The 22,935-nt window shown below is 37.2% G+C and overlaps 1 protein-coding gene across 1 annotated transcript in view; it reads left to right on the plus strand.

Annotated features, from left to right (window-relative positions):
• LOC128528537 (pro-neuregulin-3, membrane-bound isoform) overlaps positions 1 to 22,935 on the plus strand; it is a 356,759-nt gene that overhangs the window by 292,169 nt on the left and 41,655 nt on the right. The window contains exon 3 of the mRNA XM_053501414.1: positions 9,875 to 9,948. Coding sequence (XP_053357389.1) covers positions 9,875 to 9,948 — 74 coding nt within the window. The remainder of the gene's footprint in view (positions 1 to 9,874; positions 9,949 to 22,935) is intronic.

Below are 22,935 nucleotides of genomic sequence, written 5' to 3' on the forward strand. Positions count from 1 at the left end.
AAAGGTTTGGTACTACTCACTACTTCCGCTCTCGGATTAAAAGTGTAACACTAACAACCCCTGAGTCCACCTCTGTTCCGTTTAATAGAAAACGCCCAGGTGCATTAAAAGCACGATATTCCAGTCTTGAACCAGCTGTTCATCCGGGCCTGTATTCACAAAGCTTCTTAGCATTCTCTCAGAGAGCTTCTATCTTAGCTTAAAAAGTCCTAGCTGGGAGTCCTAGACTAACAATGATTTAGGAAACTAAATAACCTTTGACCTCTGTAAAGGTCTTGAAATTCACTCTTTGTGAAGATAGAACATATGATAATAGAACAGACAGTGAAATCATAATGTTTGTATATACAGTAAATAAATTGATAATCATGACTACAGGCTACTTTATGCAAAGTTTCTGTTATAGGCTAAATATTTTAAAGATAATTAAACAGCCAAATGTTGAAAATGTGTCTACTTTTGAAGCAACCAATTTCCACAAAGTAATATTATATTTAAATTCTTACATTTATTTACCCTAATGTTTTTATTTTTTGTAAACCCTTTCAGATTGATAAAAGAAAAATGGCTGACCTTTTGCCAATTTACATGATTGCAGGACAGTGTGTTTAAGTTGCACATTTAAATGGTATGAAGCCAACAATCCAAGAGAGATAAGGAAGTTAAACAACAAGAAAACCAGATTGGACAAAATAGACTTTTACATGTTTTACATATCATGAAAGAATATTCATAATTCTAGGAATTTTCTTAGAATTCCGTCACTAGGAACAACTTTTAGGCCTAAGAAGCTTTGTGAACACGGGCCCTGGGCCCATATTCACAAAGCTTCCTAGAATTATTTTAGAGAGCTCCTATCTTAAAGTTCTTACATTTATTTACCATACTGATTTTATTATTACTTTTATTAAACCATTTCAGATTGATGGAAGCAAAATGGCTGACCTTTTGCCAATTTACATGATTGCAGGACAGTCTGTTTAAGTTGCACTTTTGGATGGTATGTAGCCAACAATCCAAGAGAGATAAGGAAGTTAAACAACAAGAAAACCACAACAATTGGACAGAAAAGCAAAGTTTTCTTTTATCTTTTTGTTCAGTATTTGGAGAATATTTCTTCTTTTTGCCATTTTGTCCTCTGCTATAGAAACTCTTAAGCCTCTTTAAAGTCCTCCTCTAATCTTAACAATTTTTACCTTAGGAGCTGTTTTTAGGGCTAAGATGTTTTGTGAATCATTTGTATCTTAACTAAGATTTAATCCTAAATTTAAGGGAAAATTCTAAGAAAATGTCATAATTCTAAGAATTTTCTTAGAATTCCGTCAGTAGGAGCAACTTTTAGGCTTAAGAAGGTTTCTGAATACGGACCCAGATCTTTTATCTCAGTTACTCAGTAACTGTGTAAACACTTGGTAAGCATGCACTTACTGTATAAGATAATAATGATGAAATTAATTCGACCACCCAAACTTACTCTTTTACTCATAACATCTAATCCTAAAGTGTTTTGTACACCACAACAATGATTTGGCTACTGATTTCCTTTTACTTTTTTACGTAATAAAATATTATTATTATATATTTATATTTATTTATTATTACATTTAATCTTGTATTACATCAAAGAAACAAGTTCGTTATAGTTCTTAGGTACATTATATGACATATAAACTATGAGACCATGAGAAAATTATAAACGTGTTACTTTCCAATCCTTTGCACTCTTTCCATCAGAAAAGAATTGAAAGATATTTTTGCGATCATGCCTATTTTCTTTGGTTCTCATATTTATGTGGTACACAATGCAAGCTTGGTGAAGGGTCCTATATTCCCAGGGTCTTTCCTTCATTTGGTCTGTATATCAATTGCTCAAATGCAAGAGATTTACTGAAATTCAGTGCCGGTTCCCAGACCAAAGATAATGAGGGTGGATTATGACAATCAAGGCATCTGGCATAAACGCTGTTCGCTGTTGTCTGCTACTAAAGGAAAGTCTGACCAATAATAACCCAGAATTGAGTAGCTTGAGCAGCATGATGATATAACACTTCATCATGCTTAAATTCGATTCCATACAAATGAAAGTCATAAAAAAGTGTGCAAATGCTGACTTTATTCCTCCATTTTATTTGATACTTAATAATGAGTTATTGGGTAGGCTAAATGTCTAATTTAATACCCGCTCCTTTTTAATGTCTCTCTTCACTCAGGTTCTCATATATGTAATTGCACCCAATCTCGGCAGTCATAACAAGCACTTTTTGATCATCTTAATACCTGGATTATCATCAAATCCCTGTGGAGTGTAATGTAAGATGAGACTGCATTAAACATTTGAAATTCCCTTCATGTAGAGAACAAAAGAGTAAATTCAATATTCAAACAGTTTAGTCAGGACTGATATTGTGTTGTGTCTGGCTAAATGAGAGATTTCACTACACTGGGGTTTTGCAGTCATAATATTCTGCCAATCAAACTTTTTTTGAACACCTGAAGTTTCTGAGGTTTAGCCAGTTTCCTTCACAGACAAAACAAGAATGAGACGCGTTTTCTTTATTTATCTTTAAAAAATGACAAAATCATTAAACAAGTCATCATCTAAAAAGCTTAATAATTGTAATTGAGTGTGTTTTTTTATTATTTCTTTTTGAAGCCAGGTCTAATGAGTTTAGGGCTAGAAATTAAACTGATCAAAGTTTAACTAAACACTCAAGCTTAACAATTACAGTACCACTTCTGACTAGATCCAAGAACAACAAGAAGATGAGACATATCAGTTTTAACTTGATGTGGAAATATCATACATACATTTATTACCTTCATTTGTTTGTCTTTAAGCATTTGATTTATTTATTTTTAATTTTATTTATTCATTCATCGTCTATAATGCCTGATGCTTGATCCTGTTACAGGGTTGCAAAGGGCCTGGAGACTTTGGGCACAACTCAGGGTAGACTCTGGACAGAGTACCAATCCATCGCAGGGCACAGTTGTTACCCTTTTTTGAACGGAAATTAGACAAAACCCATTTTTATGTAAATGTTTCTATTCATGTGAATAGTTTCTTGTTATTTTAATAATTTACATAATTGCGGTAATATATATAAGATCTCATATTGAATGGTTTCTGTTTAGAAAATTAGACATACTGTTTATTGTTTATTTTAGTGGTCAGAAAGTTAAAATTCTCTATTTTATGCCATCGGACCACAATAAACATTTTAAGTCCAATGCGTTAAGGCATTGGACTACGGTTCGGAAGATCCCAGGTTCAAAACCCACAACCACCAAGTTGCCACTGTTGGGCCCTTGAGCCAAGGCCCTTAACCCTCAACTGCTCAGATGTGTAATGAGATAAAAAAAAAAAAAAAGTAAGTCGCCCTGGATAAAAGCGTCTGCCAAATGCATAAATGTAAATGTAAACAGCTTGAAGTCTTGGCTAAAGGTTTTTACCCAGAGGACAGAACAGTAAATTTAGGTCTTATTTAGACACACTTATTTTAGAGCATTTAATGGTGACCTATTATGCAAACTTTACTTTAATAATCTTTAGAACTACAGATGGGTCTCCAGTGTGCATGCAAAAATTATAAGAACATTTAAACAAGCCGATTAGATTTGTCCTATATCTTTTCTTTTGTCCCCCTAATGTGACTTCACGTAAGAAGAGTTTTTTGCTCAGTCCTGCTGTTCTCTGGAGGGGCATTGCTCAGCAGTAACTCACTCACATGGGCACTGAAATGGTGTGTTTGGATGAGGAGAGAAACAGAGAATTTGAATTATGAAAAATGCATGATCTGAGGGGTATTTTAGCTGGAGCACTAACACACAAACGCGCGTTTTGGGTGAACTTTAAATGAAAAAAAGGAAATTAAAATATGGGACCTTTAAGTGCATGAACCAGAGTTTGCAGGTTTGACAAAATTGGTGGGAACTTGTATCTTAGTTGAATTTAGGTCTTAAATGGCAGTGTGTGATACGCAGAAGTTTATAAACGCAATAAGGGCCGATCGTGGTTGATTATTTATATAGCATGATTTAACACAATTTCATGTAAAATTCATTGGTTCCTTGCTGGCACAACATCAAAACCCATCATGCAACCCATCAAAAAAAAAAAAAAAAAATCCTTAATCCTTTCTTAAGCTGCTTATTGTAGACGTGGAGAGATTAAGATGTAGCTGTAAAATGCCTAATTCCTGATGCACTGACAAAATCACAAGCAATCCTTGAGTATCATCTCTTTGCTTTCAGGATGAGCTAACAGAACGCTTTTTTTTTTCTCTCTCCCTGAGAGCAACTCTGCAGCACTCCTCGCAAATGAATGGTGAGATTCTAGCTAACAATAACAGATGTAGTCATTTTGCACTCAGTGAAGATGATGATGGCATAAGCAAAACAAGCCACAGCAATATCTTCCATCCAAATAAAATTTCCAGCAAACGGCTCGGCTTATGAGACCTTTGAATGACTTTTTCCACACCGTCAGAAATCAATGCCTTCTCTCCGCGGCCAGGGTGGAGACGGACGATGTGGCTGCAGGTATGAAAACGGTCATGAACCTGATTGTTACGATCCATAATTTTTGCTTTGTTCGAGCGGCCCCTGGACGACGTCACATTTCCAGCATGAATCGATGACCTTTTTGTGCTTTTAGTGCTTTGGCATATAAACCCACGCCGAATGCCCGGCGGCAACCTGTGTCTTATTTAATGCCAAGGCAACTTTGGAAAATGAGATCAACGGGGCCACTCAGTCACCTTTCTGGAGTAATCAGATATTAATTGTAATTGTTACCCTCCACAGTAGGGTGTAAAACTTTTCACTAATAAAGCCTGCTTTTCTTTTCATCAGGTTTTTGAAAACCTTCATATTATCTGTGATTGTACTGCAAACCCAATATTAGGTGATTAGGTGTTAATTAGTGTTAATCAGGTGCTCGCCTTTAAAGGCAGTTAACACTTTTATTTTTGTTTTGCTTTCACACTCTTTGTAGTTTTTAATCATTTTTTAAAAGCCATTTTCTACCATGTATTCATTACTGTTTTTCATCAAAAACTGTTTAATATGCAAATGTGAATTGTCATTTCATATCTTTACTTTTTGAATCCTTTTTTATTTATATTACTTATTTTTTTCACCTTTGTTTTTTAAATTCTGTTTTCATTTTTTTGCCTTTCTTAGCAGTGACCTTAACAGTCTAAACAACTTTCTGTATTGCTTATGAAGGCATTTTTGTCTTAAATAAATAATAAAACTTTATGTTTAATTAAAAAAGTAATATAAATGATTGAATGAATAAATAAATAAATGAATAGATGAATATTGTGTTTGGATAAAACCATAGATTTTATCTAAATCAATTGTTCAATTGCAGTTATAAAAGGATAAAATGTTCAATGTATTTATTGTTTAAGTGGTGTAAAAAAAAAATGTAATCAGTATAAAATATCCCAGGATGCTTAGGGCACGAGGTGAACAGGGTGCCAATCCATCCAATCAATCAATCAATCTATCAATCAATCAATCAATCAATCAATCAATCAATCAATCAATCTATCTATCTATCTATCTATCTATCTGTATATATGTATATAGATAGATAGACAATTACACTAATTGTAGATTTACCTGAGATGAAATTCATACTAAGAGTAAATGTATTAGATTTTATATAAACAAAGTTAAAGGGGAGCTGCGAGATTCGACCCCATCCCTTTCGAAAGAGCATTAATGAATCTGACTTATTCAAACGCTCATGAATTTTCAATATAAAACACACCATGTTGGTTAATTAGGCCATTCGCGGTGTTTTGATATTTTTGCCACATTTTATTACTGATTTCTCCTTCATTCGCTGTGTAAAACGAGGCCACGTAGCTCTTAAACAGTGATAAACAGCAGTGAGTCTGGTCATTAGCCGTGCATACTTAAACACACATGTTCTCTTTGCGTTCCCAACAGTTCGACAGCTGCGTTTATATTTATCTCGAGACGCAAAGCTTGCTGTATATACATGCCCTTGCTCGGTGTGATCCACAAGCCGGCCTGGCTCTCTGCACGCTCCTGTGTTCGTTCCACCTAATTAAAGACTTTGGCGTTAATTAAAAAGCGAGCAGTGCGTCCTGCGTTCTGCTTCCTCGAGAAACCTCAGCGTGTGGATGTGTGTGTGTGTGGCGCGGGAGAAAAGGGAAGGCCGCATGTAGCGTGAAACATAATCAGTTTTTACCCAGAGGACAGTGCAGCAGTGACAGAAGCCCACGGTCAATTACAAGATGTTCACAACCTATTATTTATTCTACATGAAAAACTGAGGAAGGTTGCAAGTGAGCTTTAAATAAAGAGAAATAAAGGTAGAGATACTGACAGTTAAAGTTTTAAAAAGAGAGGCTGAGTGAGAAAGCCAAGGATAAAAAGAAAAATAACGATAGAATAAAATCTAAGCAGCATAAGGGGACGAGGAACAGAGAGTAACAGAGTACAAGATATGAAAATTAGACAGAGAGAGAGCGAGAGAGAGAGAGAGAGAGAGAAAGCATTTGGACATCATGCACCCCAGAGAGATAGAAAGCAATTAAGAGACTTAGACAAAGAACAGACAGAGAGCATGAGTCACAGAAAGAGACAAAAAAAAAAGAAAATGAGACAAAGAAGAGATAAAGAGCAGGAGAAACGGAGAGGGGGAATGAGAAATAGAGAGAGACAGAGCATGACGAATAGAGAGAGAAGGGAAATGAGAGAGTAAGAGAGAGAGAGAGAGAGACCACATCGAAACGTGACATTGAAAGCGGCAGGAAGAAAGGAAGACAAGATATAAAATGAGAAAGGGAAGAAGGGATTATGTGAGAGGCTTATAAGAGAGAAAGCAAATATCAGAAAAATGAGACAGATTTAGGGAGAGCATGAGATACTGAGAGAAAGAGGGGGGAGAAAGAAGATATCACAAGACGCGCAGCAGGGACACAGATGGAAAGGGACATTCAGGCAAAGAAATACTGGATATAGAGTTTGAGAGAGAGAGAGAGAGGGAGAAAGAGACGGAGACACGTGCAATGAGAGAACAGATAAGGAGAGAAATACACGAGGGTCCTGCAGAGCTGCAATGTTGTAATGTGTCGAGTACGTAGTGCAGAGTGCGTATGGTATAGCATGTAATATTTGATGCGTCATTCATGTTCTGTAGTGCTTGTCGAGTTAGCTGGGAATTTGCACATCAGCTTCTGCTTTAAACTCGAAAAAAAAAAGAAAAAAAGCCATTAGCCAACTACAGGGGACATGAGGATCAACTCTGGAGTCACTTTTTAATCCTTGTGTCTGACAGCTTCGCAGGTTACACAGCAATTGTTCAATGTAGATTCAAGTAAGTGGTCGATAACCTTAAATGAAAAACCACAAAAGGTAAAAAGGTGCATCACTACTTCTGTTAAATATTAGTTAAATTAAATTGAAACGGAAATTTTTATCTAAGCCTAACACACACTGTATTGTTCCATTCGCAAACATCTAATGCACATCATATTACATTTTTTGTGTGATCAGTCCTTCCTATAATAAAGAGTGCTATTAATATGCCATCAGTGTCCCCGATACACTTCCCTGTCTCACATGTTACTGACACCAGTCTTATAGTGCATGGTGTGTAATACAGTATGTAGTGCAGTATGCATAGTGTGCATAGTGAGAAGTAGACAATTCTAATGTATTGTGTAGTGCTTAGTTTTTTATTGTGTAAGTTGTTTTGCATAATGTGTCGTGTGTAGCGCATTTTCTGCAATATATTATATAGTAGTTACTCTATAGTGTATAGCTCATAGTGTTGTGCACAATAAGCACAATGTACTGTACAGTGTGATGTATAGCATGCCGTAATGTATGTATGCGTAACGTGAAGTGTGCATAATATAAAGTGCTTAGTGTGTATTGGGTGATAGTTATTGCTTAGTGTGCAATGTGTAATGTGCAGAATGTAGTGCATAGAGTGCAATGCGTCGTGCTTAGAGTGTAGTTCAGCTAGTGCACGTTATATTGTGTAGTGTTTAGTGTTTACTGTAGCATGCAATGTGTATTGTTTACCTTGTAGTGCATAGAAAAATACATCCCTTCTTAACATTTTGATATAATTCATGGTGCAAGGTTTGGTTTTCATAGTGTACGCATCATTTTTTTGGAGGGGGTTCTCGTGTGTGGTTTTTGGAGGACACAATGCTGTGTTGCACTTTTGTTTGTGTTTGGTGAGTACAGTATGTGGGTGGCTTGCAGGTGCATTACAGTCATTTCATTTGTGTGTACACTGTAAACTATTAAGTTGATTGGCTTTGTTGAGTAACTTGTATCAAGGAGAAAAAAAAAAGCGCTAGATGCTGTGCTGTAAGTTCCTTTCATTCATGGCACAGGTTTAAGAATTGTTTTAAAGACATTGTTGAAAGAGCATGTTTTTTTTTTTTTTTTTTTAATTTATGTAGATACAGTAGTGCAGTGCAGTATAATGTCTCAAGGTCCAATTAACCGGGGCGGTCTGATTTGATCATTCTTCTCCACCTCCACTTGATCCTTTGTAACAGCTCGGCTTGTCTCAGACGGCCTCGTCTCTAACGCCAGACTGACCCCTCACCTTCACCTGATTTAAATCGCACACTCCTAAGAGACAGTGTACAGTATATTAACTAAAGGAAGGTGGATTAGTTTTGTACTGCGAATGCCACCACCTGTATCTGTGTAGTGCTCAGATATCTGTAGTGAGTGGGTGCGGTACAGTATAAGGATGAATATACTGTACATGCACACCAGATAGCTTCTCTCTAGTCTTCCAAGCCTCGTATCCAAATATTCATATATTATTCAGAAGGAATTGTTCAGTCATTTTCGTGAACGTTTAGTCACTTGGTAGAAGACGCGTCTCGTCTTGTGAGGTTGACCTTTTGGAAATTACCGATGCTGAAATGCCTCACTCACAAACTGCTGATGCAAATTAGGGAGAAAATCCAGCATGTGATACTAACCAGCACTCGGTGCCCGACTGTATCTGCTTACGACTTCACATTTTCGCAGAGGATGACGGTAACTGACACACAACACTGCTACAGCAGCCGGCGCACTGGAACTGATGAATTATTCAGTGTGGAGGAGCTACAGGGGAGAAATGCAATTGTATCATTTCTCATGTCATTTTGTGTGCTTTATAACTATCTATTTAATGGAGCAAACAATTTAAAAAAAGAACAAATGTAATACTGGCGCTTAGAATAATCACTGTTTTTTCGCATAATACTTCAGCGTTTTAATACACTGGTACCTCAGCATTTTTCTGGCTCACGAATTTTTGCCTTAAGAACTGAAATTTTGCAAAAGAAATTTCCTCGGCATATGAACAAACGAACTGAACCGAAGTTGCACGAGTGTCTGGGAGCTGTTCAAAACTTATTTGTGTCAGTTGAAAGCCAAGTGAGGCTAGTTTGTTTATTTATTTATTTATTTTATTCTTATTGGGGGGGCATTTTGCGCAATATTTTATGATTTTACTTTATTTACATGTTTTTCTAAATGGCTGTGTTTTTTTTCCATATGAAAAAAAAAAAGCCTGATTATTGTGGGGGAAATTATCAATCTGATTATTTCATTCTTAGACATTCACATTTCATACAAACTTTGATAAGTTTTGACTGTGTACAGCTGCTTTGCAACAATCCCAATTGGTAAAAGCGCTTTACAACTAAAATTGAATTGGGTGGCTGGAACGGATTTTCTGTGTTGAAGTGAAAAACCAAGTGAAGTGGTAATAAGTATTGAAGTATACAATTTCTTAATATATATATATATATTTTTTTTAATCTTATGTGCTAATCCTTTTTTTTCTTTTTTCTTTTATTTTCTCCAGGTGTAAAGAAGGCTTCCAGGGCATCCGCTGTGACCAGTTCCTTCCAAAAACAGACTCCATTCTGTCTGATCCGAGTGAGTGCTCAATTTCTACCAGTTTCATTACTGTACAGTCTATCCAAACATTCAGTTTTTATTGCAATGCTATACAATGATGCTAAAATACATAAGTAGGCATCCACTTAGTACACGGTATATGACATGGCTGCCTTTTATAGTTACAAGTTGTTCTGTAGTGTATAAACAAATTATATATACACGTCATTTAGCGATAGGTCGTTGTCATTTAAGTGTTTTGGAAGATTTGATGGCATGTCTATACTGTAGGCCTTTTGCGCCTGACATCACGATTTCTTCCCACCATGGTCCTGCCCCTTTTTGAACGGCAAACATACTGTACCAGATGCCTGACCAGTCACAGAAACACTTACAGCAAGAAAACACATCAGATAGCATTACGTCATTCTGAATTGCCTCTAAACCATGTTATGTTTTGTGGCTAATGCAAGCTACTGTACAATGTTAACTAACTTCTAACAGAAGGCTGACATCTACAGTACAGTAAATCCCGCTCTAACCCCTGATCAAGGGCACGACTTGTTGTGTGGAACCAGGGATTCTACACCTGTGCACTACACCAAAGTGCACTTTCTTTCCATTAAGTGCTATTTGCTATTTAAGATTCAACCCTGAAGCAATAACTTAGATAAGCTTGAAATGTATTAGTATTAGTTACCTGCACAACATTTAATGAAGTGTAAAGCGCAGAATATTTCATAACATCATCACATTGGCAACAGAAGCACTGAGAGTTAACACTAGAAAACGCCACTAAATCCAGAAGGAATAACATATGAGGTAATCACATTAAAGAATGTGGCCAATACTAAGTACCCCCCTATGATTCAACAGCTTTTAGATCCACCTTTAGCAGTAAGTAAGTAATTGTTTCCTGTATTAATTTTAGTCTCTCACATCGTTATGGGGAAATTTTCGCTCATTCTTCTTCACAATACTGACTCAGTTCATTGAGGTTCATGGGCATTCGTTACTTTTCTTTTTGATTTACTGGTGTGCTTCAAATCATTGTCCTGTTGCCAGACTCAATTTCACCAAGCTTTAGCTGTCAGCTCCATATTTGCATCCAGAATACTCTAGTATGCGGAGGAGCTCATAGTCGACTGTAAGGTGCCCAAATCATCACTGTCCTTGACAGTGTTGTGCTTGTTATTGGGAGATATTTCTCATGAAATTTTGTTCGTCTTCGGCCGAACATGATGCTGAGCATTTAGGCCAAACAACTTTCTCTTGGCAGTCTTTTTGACAAAACTGTACTTGTTTAGTCGTCTTCTAATTGTACTGTCATGGACTTGACAAAATTGAACATGCTCGGTGACACCAGTACAGTATGATTTGAGAAGTAGCTCTTTGTTTTTTTTGTTTTTTTGGACTGGCATTGTGGTGAATGTGCTGGGACGTCCACTCCTAGAAAGCTGTCGTGATTGCTTTCCATGTGTGAATATTTTTTTTTCTCTATGTTGACTATGTAAGAACTATGTACTGTAGGAACATTTAGCTTTAAATTGTTTGGAAATTGTTTTATAACCCTGTCCAGCAACAATTGTTTCTCTAAGACCATTTCCTAAGCCTTTTCCTCTTGGCATTGTGTTAACAAACAACCTAAATGCTCCAAACCAGCAAACTGCCAACACTGCTGTTATCGAGGACTGAGCACCTGCTGATGATCGAGGGCTGATGATTAGCAGCACCTGGCTGCAACTTACTTTTTAAATCCTGTTGTAAGGGGGTACTTAGTATTGCACACATGTTTTGTTCTTTCTTTTCATCTTAATTTTGTTAAATAAAAAATGGTTTATTATAAAATAAAATATGTCGCTTATGTTTTTACACAAAAACACATGGAATTAAAAGAGGGGGTACTAACTTTTTGACACGACTGCATGACAATAAACAGCAGAACAGATGCTGATTGCCAGGTTACTCTGTTACGTAATTATCAATGAAAAAAGAGATACTGTAGTAGCGTAATGTCGGTTAACAGTGGTTCTGCTGTCAGCTGTTGTGGTGGTCATCAAGGTACAGTAGTTACGAGACTGAGAATGGTCTCCACCAAGGGCTCATTTCAGTTTCTCAATCCAACTGATAATCCTCCTATCTCAAAAAGCAAAGGTGAACAACCACAAAGTCTAACCCTGCAGTTTGTCCTTAATACATCTTCCTGCTAAATTCAAGGTTAATGTTTAAAAATGTTCTGTAGCAGATGGGTTTGGCTCCTACAGTAGTTCCACTGCATATCTGCCAAGACGTGGGTTATCTTTCCTGGCTCATGGAAAAGGAGATGAGTTTTGGGGTTTGAAAAAAAAAAATGAAATAAAAGAAGCAAAATAAAAGCAAACATTTTCCAAACCCCAAAGTACTGTATTTCTGCCTCAAACCACATTTACAGCCAGAAGAATGTTTCTTCTGTCATGTCTTATTAAACAGTTTAACTCTGAAGGATGCAACATCTTCCACCGTCTTGAACCTAGACTTTCTCAAAGGGCTGAGGACAAGATTAGTGCAGGAGTCACCTTGGCAACACATTTATGCAGCACAGCAATTTTAAGATGTGTGTTCAATTAATGTTGATGGGGCAAAGTTTGCTGTGAGATGTTTATTCAGTGGGTGCTTTCCTACAGCCAGAGGTAAAGCTGTAACTGTAGAATGTTTGACCTTCTCAGAGTGGAGGTGTGTTTCAGTTTCTCTGTAGTTAAAAAAAAAAATCTGTCATTTTGTTGTATTCACTTTGAGAGAGAAAATGTAGAGTGTGTAAGAGAGTAAGAGTCTAGTGAGAGAAAAATATATATGCTGCTATAAAATAAGCGGGAACAAGAAAAAAAAAAAAAAACTTAACAGACCTTCCACAACATTACACCTAACTTTAAATGGGAAAAGCATGATGTCATTATAACATATTTATAGTGCAATGATTTGTTGACTTATCATTGCGCTATAATTAACTTTGGGGATGTAATGCCATCTAGCTTCATTACTGTACATTACCCTGTAAATGTTAATTTTCTTTTAACAGCATAAACCTATTTTTTTTTTCCTGTGTATTCTTTCTTACTTTATAAATGATCTTCATGAATGCTGATGGAAGAAGGTTTACACTCCAAATCTCACGATACATGGCCCCATTTATTTTTTCCTTTACACAAATTAGTCGTCCTGGTCCCTTTGCAGAAAAACAGTCCCAAAGCATGATGTTTCCACCCCCATGCTTCACAATAGGTACTGTATTTTACTGAGGATTTTATCAATTAATTCATTAAAAATCCTACAATGTGGCTTACTAAATATTTTTTGCCCCACTGTACATAGTGTGTGTACAGTAAGTATTTGGTCACCTACAAACAAGCAAGATTTCTGACTCATTCAGACCTGTAACAACTTCTTTAAGAGGCTACGCTGTCCTCAACTGTGGGAGCAATTATTAGAAAATGGAGACATCCAAGACCACTGATAATCTCCCTCGATCTGGGGCCAGAACCACATGGGGGGACCTAGTAAATGACCTGCAGAGAGCAAAGGGACCAAAGTAACAAAGGCTACCATCAGTAACACACTGCTCTGCCAGGGACTTACTGTAAATCCTGCAGTGCCAGACGCGTCCCCCTGCTTAAGCCAGTACATGCCCAGACCCGTCTGAAGTTTGCTAGAGAGCATTTGGATGATCCAGAAGAAGATTGGGAGAATGTTATATGGTCAGATGAAACCAAAATAGAACTTTTTGGTAAAAACTCAACTTGTCGTGTTTGGAGGAGAAAGAATGCTGACTTGCATTCAAAGAACACCATACTGTACATAGTGTGTATGTTTTTTTTTTTGTTTTTTTTTACTTTTCCAGTAAAACCTTCCATAAAATTGTGGGATACTGTAGGCCCATTTTTTGACCTTTCTGAAACAACAACAACATATTTATTTCTTTATTTTAGGCCTAGAAGTGTGTTAGGGTCATGGCCTTACCAAAAACCGCTGATCTTGTAGGGTGTTTGCAGTATGCAATAGTCAGATGCCACATAGCTACTATAGCACAATTTGCTAAAAAAACATGAATGTTGGTCCTATGTAAAGGTGTTAGAACCCACAATCTGCCATGCTGACCTGTTTCCAGCAAACTTCTACAATAGGCATATTAGCATCAAAATTGGACCACAGGGCAGTGGAATAAGGTGGCCTGGTCTGATAGATCACGTTTTTCTTTTCCACATGGTGAGGTGGATACGCTTCACTTACCCGGGGAGAAGATTGCACAGGATAAATTATGGGAATACGGCAAGCAAATGAAGGCAGTGTGTTGCTTAGAGCAACGTTCTGCTGTGAAATTATTCGTGTCAATATTACTTTGAGACATCCCACCTACCTATACCTGGTGTTGCAAAATTCGTACACCCATTCATAGAAACATTGTTCCTCTCCTTCAGCAGAACAATGTGCCGTTGCACCCTGAAAACATTGCTAATGGATGGTTTGAGGAACATGCCATAGAGTTGTGTGGTTTGTTGTCTTAATCTGATCAAGCATCTGTGGGATGTGCTGGATTAACAGGTCTGATCCATAGATACCGACCTCATATCTTGTTATATCTACTATAGGCCTGATACCACAGCACAGCTTCAGTGCTCCTGTTCATGCTTTGATAGATCAGAGCTAAGGAGGAGGATCTACACAATGTTATGGAATTATCAGCTTTGATAAGCAGATGATCAGTGTAAATCCCTTTCAGTAAAGAGGGTCAGAACAACCTTGCATAACCTTGCAGAACACCAGAAATTGAAAATGTTTTCCTATGCACAAATCTAGCTACCTATAATAATAATAATAATAATAATAATAATAATAATAAGAAGAATTAGATATTTATTGTTATGAATGTATAACCTCCTTAGATCATAGATCTCATTTACAGAATACAAGTTGTATGATACCTCTCTATTTATAAATGTCAAGTGCAATATATTTTTTTCTTTGAATTATCAACACCACCACCAAAACGTGCTTGGGAAAATGTCACCGCGCTAAAATCTGCCTGTTTTTTTTGGCACTGTACGTCAATCAGATCAGCAGGGAGGCGGTTTCTCTCAGGGGAAAGTGTGATCGCTTGTGTGTTCAACAGAACAGGTTGATGTTTTTAGTTGTTAATGTAAAAGCACTTCTAGACCTTAAGGACAGGGTGTGTGTGTGGGGGGGGGGTCATACAAACCTGACCCTACAAAAGCAGCACCATATTTGGAGTCGGTAAGTAAAAGGTCATTGAAATGATAAATTTAATTGATATGGTAATGGAGTGAAAGAAAAGGTGTGCTGATGATCCAGTGGTAATTTTCATGATTACGCTAAATGAAAAAAGTTTTTTTTTCTTTTTTTTTTCTCAGTACTTCTACAAAAAAGGGCAAATTAGTAGTAATAAAATTAACACAGCCATCTAAACAGATGTATATTGGCCACATGTTTTTTTTATTTCTAGTCATCAAATAACTGTTTATTTTAATATACTGTACCAAAAGCATTTAAATCAATCCAGGACTTTTGTGCAGAATAACAGAACACAGTTCTTCAACTCCATTTAGTTCTCTATGTATTCCCATGTGACACTAATGCACTTATCCAAGTGTTTCACTAGTGCTTGGAGGTAAAACCTTTTCTCAATACACCATGGCCATGATCACAGGCTGGCTGATCATAGGAGGCCTCCTGGGAAATGCTGGCCTCCCAGGAACTCCTTATGTGGAAATGGGTTGGAGCCACGTCAGGACTTTACGGGTGATGTGGCAATAACTCGCAGCGAGTTCCTGTGATGTGAAAGTGGGGTGGTGAATGATTGTGTACAGTTCCCACAGACAGATGTGTCTCTCCTGCAAGATCCAGTATTCCATTAACAACCTCGGCTGGAGGTGCCATCTCTTAGACTGCAATTAAGAGTCTCATCACTGTACTGTGCTTGACATCTTCTGTAAATGTCAGTTGCTTTTACGTCTTCATTCACCAGAAATGTACTCACAGGTCTCAGTTTGACTTGAATGCCCTTAATGCAAGTCTTTACAATGATTGAGCAAAGTGACAAACCTCGGCACCATCATGGCCCCAGGTTTGACAGATTGCCATCACCAGAGACGATTTACATCAGGAATGAACAACGCGGCAATACAGGAAATCCATTTTGATTGCCGCAATTCAAGTGGCAAGGCCCTGTGCGTTTCTTCTCATTCAAACTCATGAAATATTTATGCAAGGCTGCAGTAATGGTTTTAGATGGGCCAATTACTGTGAGATATGGATCACGCCAGCTCATGGCCTAATGACCGAAATGTGAATTATATCCTGGTTTTTAATGAACTACATGTCAGGAATATGGTCATGTTGTTGACAATATGGAAATGTATAAAAGGTGGCTGTTCTTAATTTTTTTTTTTTTTTTTTTTTTGTGCTGTAAGCGAACAGCCATCTTTTTTTGTGCTCCTGAGAAATCCATTTTCACACAGTAACTTAATTTAGCCTCCATCTGGCATCAATTCAAACCCACGTCACCAGGTTTTTGATTTGCAGCAATCAGTCGAACATGATTTATGCACCTGGAGTCTAATACTTACAGTTTTATCAGTGCATTGAGCAGAATACAATTGGGTTGCATGTGATTGACAGCTACCCATTAGCCCCATAGCCGTACATATATCGGTTCTGCGCGGTACAGTAGAAAGTTGTTGAGCTTGTTAGGAAAAGGTTGAAAGCTGTGCCTTCTGAAAATTCTAATTTTGATATAAGTTGGTATGTTTCCTCTGAATTGTAGAATTTTCATTTCTTATTTTACAACTAATTAAGAATAAAATAAATGTAAAAATTTTAGAAAAAGAATTTTAGGAACATTTAAATGTAGGAAATTATATATATATAATTTCATATGAGCACTTGCTTAAGTCAGTACATGTCCAGGCCCATCTGAGGTTTGCTAGAGAGCAATTGTCTCTCATCATTTGGATGATCCAGAAGGGGTTTGGGAGAATGTCATATGGTCAGATGAAATCAAAATAGAAGTTAGTGTTTGGAGGAGAAAGAATGCTGAGTTGCATCCAAAGAACAACATACCTACAGTACAGTGAAGCATGGGGGTGGAAACATCATGCTTTGGGGTCATGTATCGTGAATTTTGGAGTGAAAACCTTTTTCCATCAGCAAGGGCATTGAAGATGAAACGTGGCTGGGTCTTTCAGCATGACAATGATCTTAAACACACCGCCCGGGCAACGAAGGAGTGGCTTCCTAAGAAGCACTTCAAGGTCCTGGAGTGGCCTAGCCAGTCTCCAGATCTCAACCCCATAGAAAATCATTGGAGGGAGTTGAAAGTCCGTGTTGCCCAGCGACAGCCCCAAAACATCACTGCTCTAGAGGAGATCTGCACGGAGGAACGGGCCAAAATACAAGCAGTAGGGTGTGAAAACCTTGTGAAGACGTACAGAAAATGTTTGACCTCTGTCAACAAAGTATTGAGATGAAATTTTGTTATTGACCAAATTCTTCCTTTCCACCATAATTTTGCAAATAAATTATAAAAAAATTCTACAGTGTGATTTTTCTGCCTTTTTTTTTTTTTTTCATATTTTGTCTCTTATAGGTTAGGTATACAGTACCTATGATAAAAATTACAGGCCTCTCCCATCTTTTTAGGTGGGAGAACTTGCAGAATTTGTGACTGACTAATTACTTTTTTGCTCCACTGTAGAGTAAACTTTAACCCTTGAATTATAGGATGTCAACAATTTAGTTAATGCGAGCTAGTTGGACTACAGTCAGTCTTTTTGCAATGTTACATTTAACAATCGCAGACTCAGCAAATTCATTAGCGGCAATGTATGGCTTAGCATGAAAGGTTCCCTTCAGCTGAATTAAAAATTAATGTGCAAACAGTCTCTTAGTCAACCTCACTAGGGAGTGCAGAAAGTGCCCATTGCTTCCCAAAAAAATTTGGATCAGAGATCAAAGAAAAAAGTCAAAATATACAAATAAAAACACTCTGGTGTCTTCAAACACATTTTCCTGGTAAGTAATATGACACTGGTCTTAATGGTGTAAGCATGGTGTTGGTGGCTTTTTTTTTGCCTGTCTAGGTTTAAGGCCAAGCTCGGATATAATGGGAGGGTTGTGTCAGACAGGGCATCCAGCATAAAACCAGTGCCAAGTTGTGTGCGCATTGGATAGTCTGCTGTGGCAACCCCTTGACAGGAGCAGCCAAATGACCAACCATGTTCTTCATTTTGTAAGGGTAGGAGGAAATAAGAACCCCGGGCTCCTATAAGCAAGGTATTTCATGGTACATTTATAAATGTTTATGGTGGGTGGATGTAGCTGTCCTTACACTTTCTTACTTGAAATCCTTCTAAACTTCTCACACTTGTTATATTTCCTATTAATGTTACATGAGTTTAGAATAGATTGGCTTTCACATCAAGGCCGTCGGGGAAAAGTTCATCACTTAAGTAAACCTTTGTCGAGATGCATTATTTAGTAACATATTTCGCGGTTACTGATTGCTTCATTGCAGAGTTATTGAATTTTAGATTCAGCTTTTCAGGACGTAGAGCAGAGCTCTGACAGTAGTGCAGCTAAAAGGCAAATCACAGGTTTATTATAATCATGGCCCAATAATACATAAAACCATTGAATTGTTTTATATGGCAGCATTTCAGAAAGTAGGTGGAAAGTATTGTCGGTGTCTGTGATTTTTTTAACAGTCAATAAACGAATAGAAAGTCATTTTCATTGTAAAGCTGATCATTTTCTGATAAGATGTTCGGAAGTATTCTTTTGTTTGTTTTCTATTTTTGAACTGTAAATACAAATTGCGCTTTAGAGTTCAGTCTTACGATCATATAATAAGCTGTTAATAAAAAACAATTTTATTAACCTAATAACCAAACCTAACCCAGAAGGTTTAATGAAAAATCAAGCAATGTCTTATTGATGCAGACCAACTTTTTTAAAATATTTTAAGCATGCCAAGTGCAAAAGAGATTTGTAAACTTCCTAGTAGATTTTGACTTTTCCTAAATTAATAGCTGTATGGGTTCTGCATGGAGTTTGATATCCCCCCCCCCCATGCTTGTTGAGTTTCCTACAAGTACTCCAGTTTTCACCCACAATGTAAAAGACATGCAAATTAGGATATTTGTCATTACAAAATTTGCCCATATGGTCATAAAAATTATTTCTAAATGTATTGCTCACTGGCCTCCACGGTCTCTAGGCGTTCTACACAGGTTTCTAGATGGATGGATGGATGGATGGAGGGAGAATAAATAAACTAAGAGGTGGTTTTGTGGCCTCCTCAGTCTATCTGCACTATTCTATTTACGGGAGATATTATTTCTAACATGAAGCACCCATATTAAGAGACAATTTTACAGTAAGTTTTTTTTTTCCCCATGCAAAACCAGAGCTTTGTAGCAGTCAAATATAAAGTTGTAGCTTTAAGCTTTCTGACAAGAAGGAAAGAAATTCAGCTCTAATCATAAAAGCATCAGTAGCACTTTCCAATTATGCTAATCTCGCGTAAGTCCTGGAGAAGAAAGCCCAATAATCTGGGAGTCAGTAACAGCGTAATCAGTTGCATTTCGAGTCTTCAGGTCTAATTAAAATGCTGCTCTGACACACGCTGATTACTCCTGATGTGAGGTGTTAGCTTGACTCGCTCACATTGGTGTGTACCGATAACAACACAGTGTAAGTCTATTTGCCTAACGAGTTTACAAAGGACAAACATAAACGTGTGGTACGCCGCCCTTTAAGTGTGTGCATGTGACAAAAAATGATACCTGTTACGTTTTAACCCGAAAGGCAAGCTTGAATGGTCACCAATCATCATGCGATTGCCCTGGAGAGGGCTTAATCACATCCAATCAGTGTTTCTTTCTCTTCAAATGTCACAATTTGTACCTTGAATGAATGTTTGATTTATTTATTAATATAATTTTTTTTAATCCTGAGACAGATTCCAGGCCTCAGGCTGGTCGCTCGACCACAAAAGCCAGACTTGAGAAACATGTGCATAGACATGACACTTCACACCTTCAGGGTTTGATTGGTGATAAAATGAAAGTGATATTCCTTGCTATCAATAGCTGATACATTTGCTCATGTTTCGATATAGCTTGCTTTGTAGATGGTGTCGATTTTGATTTTATTTGGCCTTAATGGAAGGAGTTTTCAGTGTCAGTGCTTTATAATGGGTGAACTGGAAACTAAGACTGAAGGTATTTCCAGAGAGCTTTCAAGTCATAACACAAAGTAACTTCACAATATTGCACAACATGAAATGTTACTATCAAACGACTTAAACATTAATATGCAGCTGTGTAAAAAAATAATACTAATAATAATTAAACACTTCAAGACTAGCTAGCAAGGAAGAGTAGCTATGCCTCATTACGCCATCCTTCCTTTGATTATTTTACTCTGAAATACATGTTTTGGTTAAAAGATAAAAAAGTAAAAGGCCTTCAGCTACAACTGACAGTATGGTTATACGCGTTAATCATAATAAAATTGTTTAACCCTGATCTGTGACCGATATCCTAAAGAGTAATCACTTGTTCCATCAACCTGTTCACAGGAAAGGACAGAGGTTGAGTCTTTGTGTACCCATTTTCTTTATTTGTTTCCATTATTGTTAAATTGGACCAAATTTCCCAAACTTGCAAATTAACATAATTCTCATTACCAGGACTATTCATGAGCATCAGGCACAATATTATTACTTATAAAAAATGCCACAACAATTACATGCATATTTAAACATTTCTCATTCTTTCTCATTGTTTTAGTCTGGATGGAAATTTTAATTAATAACAATTTTGTTGCGTGAATGTTTTGTCCATTCTGCATTTTATACCCCTGAATTCCTTTTGCTCACTTGAAAGAAAGTCCTTGTTTTGAAGAATCATTAAGCACTAGTGTAGAGTAAAAATAATATCAACTAGTTATAATAAACTAAAATACCCTACTGAATAATGCAAATTATTTTTTTTTAAATGTTTCTGTGGATCAGACAAATTTGTAAGGAGTTTTCAATATTAGTGCTTTGTACTGTACGTGTATTAGCCAAGTCTGAATATGAGTAACATTTTTCTGTTGGGGGTCTAGTTTTATAGTTTTCCATTTTGCACCAAAAAAAAAAAAAAACAGTACAGTAGTCCTGGCTGCAACGCATGACCTACAGTTTCTATGAGGGCGAAAGTAATAGTAAAGTAGACATAACTTTTTAATTATCATGGGTCACTGATATTGCACATTATGCTACAGTACCTCCATACAGGTACTACACAACAGTGTCTCTATCACACGCCATGCATTTGCACCAACATTGAACCCAACTCTCAAATCCTCTTTGAAAATCCTATTTGTCGGGAAACCAAGCCAAACCACACAGTACGAGAACATGTATATATGTATATGTATTTGTTTATATTGCAACTTTTGGGAGGAGTCTCCAGTGTTTATATCATGCAGAAAACCAAACGCAGGCCTACTGTATGCACAAGCCAAATCTAAAGACAACTAACTTTCCTTATCTTCAAAAGCAAGACACTCTACAGTACATGCATTACTAAACCTTAGTGCGTTCACTATCCCCAGGCTTACAAAAGTTCCTGTCTGTTTAGTGCAATGTATATAAAATCCTAAGTAATAACAGTACATTATGTACAGCACATCCAACTCCAATGCCTCCACGTAGCAAAACATTCATAAAGCTGTCCACAATGTTTGTCTCTAGATGTCCATCATCTAGTAATAATGAAGAGAAAATGCACAATACTTTTATTAACTGACCTCGCTACAATCCAAATGCCATCCCTGAACGTATAGTGTGAATAGCCTATGTATTTACGCTTTAAATGTCAGTGGACGTCACAGGATTCTTGCTTTGGGGGAACATTGCAATGAACAATAAATAAATAAAAAACAAGACAAAAAAAAAATTGCCATAACCGAAATCATTAATGGCTTATCTTATTCAGAGAAAGACAGCAAGTGATAAAATCAGGCGTGACCTTTCGAATGTTGACTTCTCCAGTGAGGTCAAGGGTCCTTTTTTTAGCAGAAGGTGTGTAAAAGATCTAGACAGATGGCATTTGGAAATTCGTGTCGCAATATGGTAATTCATGAGCAGAGTCAGATTTAAATAGATCCCGACAGGAACGTGTTGGCGTAAGGTTAAAACAGGTCAAACATCACTGATCGTTTTTCAATTATAGAAGCGCAGCTGCAAATCCAAATGTTTATACTGTATAACCAGAGGTGGAGAGTAACGAGTTACATTTACTCCGTTACATTTACTTGAGTAACTTTTTTGAAAAAATTTACTCCTACGAGTAGTTTTATTTGTGAAGAAGAAACGCTGCTCAGCCGGTAGATCACATGACTACCACATGACCTGTTTCAGCCGTTGTTCTATAAATTCACTCTACCTGTGAATCCGTCCTACACTCACCTAAAGGATTATTAGGAACACCTGTTCAATTTCTCAGTAATGCAATTATCTAATTAACCAATCACATGGCAGTTGCTTCAATGCATTTAGGGGTGTGGTCCTGGTCAAGACAATCTCCTAAACTCCAAACTGAATGTCAGAATGGGAAAGAAAGGTGATTTAAGCAATTTTGAGCGTGGCATGGTTGTTGGTCCCAGACGGGCAGGTCTGAGTATTTCACAATCTGCTCAGTTACTGGGATTTTCACGCACAACCATTTCTAGGGTTTACAAAGAATGGTGTGGAAAGGGAAAAACATCCAGTATGCGGCAGTCCTGTGGGCGAAAATGCCTTGTTGATGCTAGAAGTCAGAGGAGAATGGGCCGACTGATTCAAGCTGATAGAAGAGCAACTTTGACTGAAATAACCACTCGTTACAACCGAGGTATGCAGCAAAGCATTTGTGAAGCCACAACACGCACAACCTTGAGGCGGATGGGCTACAACAGCAGAAGACCCCACCGGGTACCACTCATCTC

This window comes from Clarias gariepinus, chromosome 8, assembly GCF_024256425.1.
Source record: "Clarias gariepinus isolate MV-2021 ecotype Netherlands chromosome 8, CGAR_prim_01v2, whole genome shotgun sequence".
Lineage (NCBI taxonomy): Eukaryota > Metazoa > Chordata > Actinopteri > Siluriformes > Clariidae > Clarias > Clarias gariepinus.